This window comes from Myotis brandtii, unplaced genomic scaffold (genome assembly GCF_000412655.1).
Source record: "Myotis brandtii unplaced genomic scaffold, ASM41265v1 scaffold97, whole genome shotgun sequence".
In the NCBI taxonomy this organism is placed as follows: Eukaryota; Metazoa; Chordata; class Mammalia; order Chiroptera; family Vespertilionidae; genus Myotis; species Myotis brandtii.
Window position 1 is genome coordinate 214,287 of NW_005372020.1, and position 2,372 is coordinate 216,658.

The 2,372-nt window shown below is 61.5% G+C and overlaps 1 protein-coding gene across 1 annotated transcript in view; it reads right to left on the reverse strand.

The window, feature by feature from the left end:
- Positions 1–53: 53 nt before the first annotated feature.
- GLT1D1 (glycosyltransferase 1 domain containing 1) overlaps positions 54–2,372 on the reverse strand; it is a 28,929-nt gene continuing 26,610 nt past the window's right edge. The window contains exons 9-11 of the mRNA XM_014533361.1: positions 2,189–2,232; positions 1,010–1,130; positions 54–600 (exon numbers count right to left, since the gene is read on the reverse strand). Of these exons, the coding sequence (XP_014388847.1) occupies positions 181–600; positions 1,010–1,130; positions 2,189–2,232 (585 nt within the window). The 3' untranslated portion in view covers positions 54–180. The remainder of the gene's footprint in view (positions 601–1,009; positions 1,131–2,188; positions 2,233–2,372) is intronic.

Here is a 2,372-nt window from a genome sequence, read left to right on the forward strand (position 1 = left end):
GCACGAACTCCTGCGAGGAGGGAGCGGAGAGGAGCAGGGTCACCGGCCACGGGGGTTGCCCGGGCGCCCCAAGCCCGGGTCTGCGTCCGCTCTCCCCGCTTTGTCCGGGAGAACGGCCTGCAGGAGGGACGGCCATTCGCACAAACACGGGAATGGATGCGAACTGGCTCCCAGTTTCCTTCACACACGTTGGCCCAGCTGAGTGGCCGTCCACCCAACACCAGGAGCCGGGTGAGCAATGGGCACCCCGAGCCTGGGGAGGAGAAGGGCTTGGCTCGGGCCAGGACCCCCAGGGGCCCTCCGTCCCCCCGTTTCCCACACGCCCCCAGGTTGTATCCAGAGGGGCGTCCAGGGGGCCCCTGTGGTCACAGCTGAGCCCGCTGTGTGTAGGGCCGCCCTGACCATGACGGGGCGCTGAGCGCTGACGAAAACGTGCAAGATGCTGAGACAAATGCACAGGCAAACCATCCCGACCCACGGACCCGGGAAGGACCCCGCTACCTGAGGGTCGGAGAACAGCAGCCCCGTGACCCCGTGCTGGACCACGGCCGCGTTGCCCGGGATGTTCCTGGCCAGCACCGGCACCTCCAGGTCCATGGCCTGCGGGCGGAAGAGGAGGCGGTGGTGGGCGTTTTAAGAGCAGCTGTGCCCAGCCCTGGCTGCTTTGCTCAGTGGTTAGAGCGATGACCCGAGGACTGAAGGGTCCCGGGTTCGATTCCCAGTCAAGGGCACAGGCCCGGGTTTCGGGCTCGATCCCCAGTAGGGGGCATGCAGGAGGCAGCTGGTCCAGGATTCTCTCTCATCATTGATCTTTCTCTCTCTCCCTCTCCCTTCCTCTCTGAAATCAATTAAAAAATATATACAGGAAAATAAAATAAATGAATGAATAAATCGGTGTTGTCTGCACTGAGCTCCTGGGGAAACGTGGCTGCATTTTTCAAGCTGGAAACATGAGGAAGATGGTGCCTGGCACGAGGAGGAAAGCGAGGGAAGGCCCAAGAGCCGTTACCTCCAGAATGGCCGCCGACATGCCCTCGGAGAGCGAGCTGTTGACCAGGGCGAGGCAGTTCTTCTCGGCCGCGTGCAGGTCGCCCTGGGGCATCTCGGGGAGCAGCCGCACCCCCGCCGACCTGCAACACACGGACTGGGAGTGGGAGGCATTTCTCGGTGGGTCCCCGGGAGGGGCTGGGCGGGGAGACACGGCCGCCAGCTCGTCGGTGGGCGTTTCGAATGCATTTAACACACGAGACACGGGCTTCCCGGACACTGCGAGTCCGAGATAAGGCTCTGCGGTTCTGCCTGAAGACTGAGAAAACGACGCTTTTCCAATATTAATGCCGCCCCCTCCCACCTCCTGATGGCGACATGACAGGTGAACAGAGAGAAACAGACACTAAAGTAGGAGAACGCAAGCCATGCCCGTGTTCCTGCCCCGGAGTTGACAGTATTTAGTCCTGGGGGTTTTACCTTTAAAAATATACATATTTACTGATGTCAGAGAGGAAGGGAGAGGGAGAGAGAGACATCAATGATGAGGGAGAATCATGGACCGGCTGCCTCCTGCACGCCCCCCACTGGGGATCGAGCCCACAACCCGGGCCTGTGCCCTTGACTGGGAATCGAACCCTGACCTCCTGGTTCCTAGGTCGACGCTCAGCCACGGAGCCACGCCGGCTGGGCAGTTTTTCTGCTTTTGTTTGTTTTCATTCAAGAACACTGACTCACGTCCATCCCCTCCGCTTCCCACCACTGCCGTGATTTGATACGTGTCCTTTCACATAATCGGTCACGCGTTTTTGTACCTGCATCTGTGTCTGTGAGCCATATAGAGGCCTGATTGTATACGGGGACACGTCAGAATTTCCCAGTCCCTGCTGCTGACCAGTAAGGGGTGGCCAGTAAGTGGGGTAGAAACCGGGGTGGGGGTCCCCGAGGAAATCACCTAACGGGGTGACCCAGAGGGGAGAGACGGTCCTCTGACCCGTGCCCTTTCCCGGGAGCGGCGGACGCTGCGGGCCCACGTTTCCGGGCTTGCACGTGGGAAGTCACAGTGTCCGGTCCCGCGGGACTGTCCGGGGGGGTTGAAGGAGGAGTCCTGTCGGGAACAGAGCCCGGGACTCGTTGCCGCGGAGACGTGCGGGCCCCTGGGGTCCCCTCCCGCTAAACCCCTGCTCCCCCCGAGGCTCACCTCTCCACCTTGGCCTTGACTTCCCTCGTGAACACCGGGTCCACCTGCAGAGACCGAGACAGACGTGAGCGAGAGCCGGAAGAGCCGGAAGAGCCTCGCGGCAACAGAGCCGCCTCGACAGCGACAGCGTGGAGAGGACAGCAGAACCGACAGAGGAGACTCCCGGTGGGCTATGCCGTGCAAA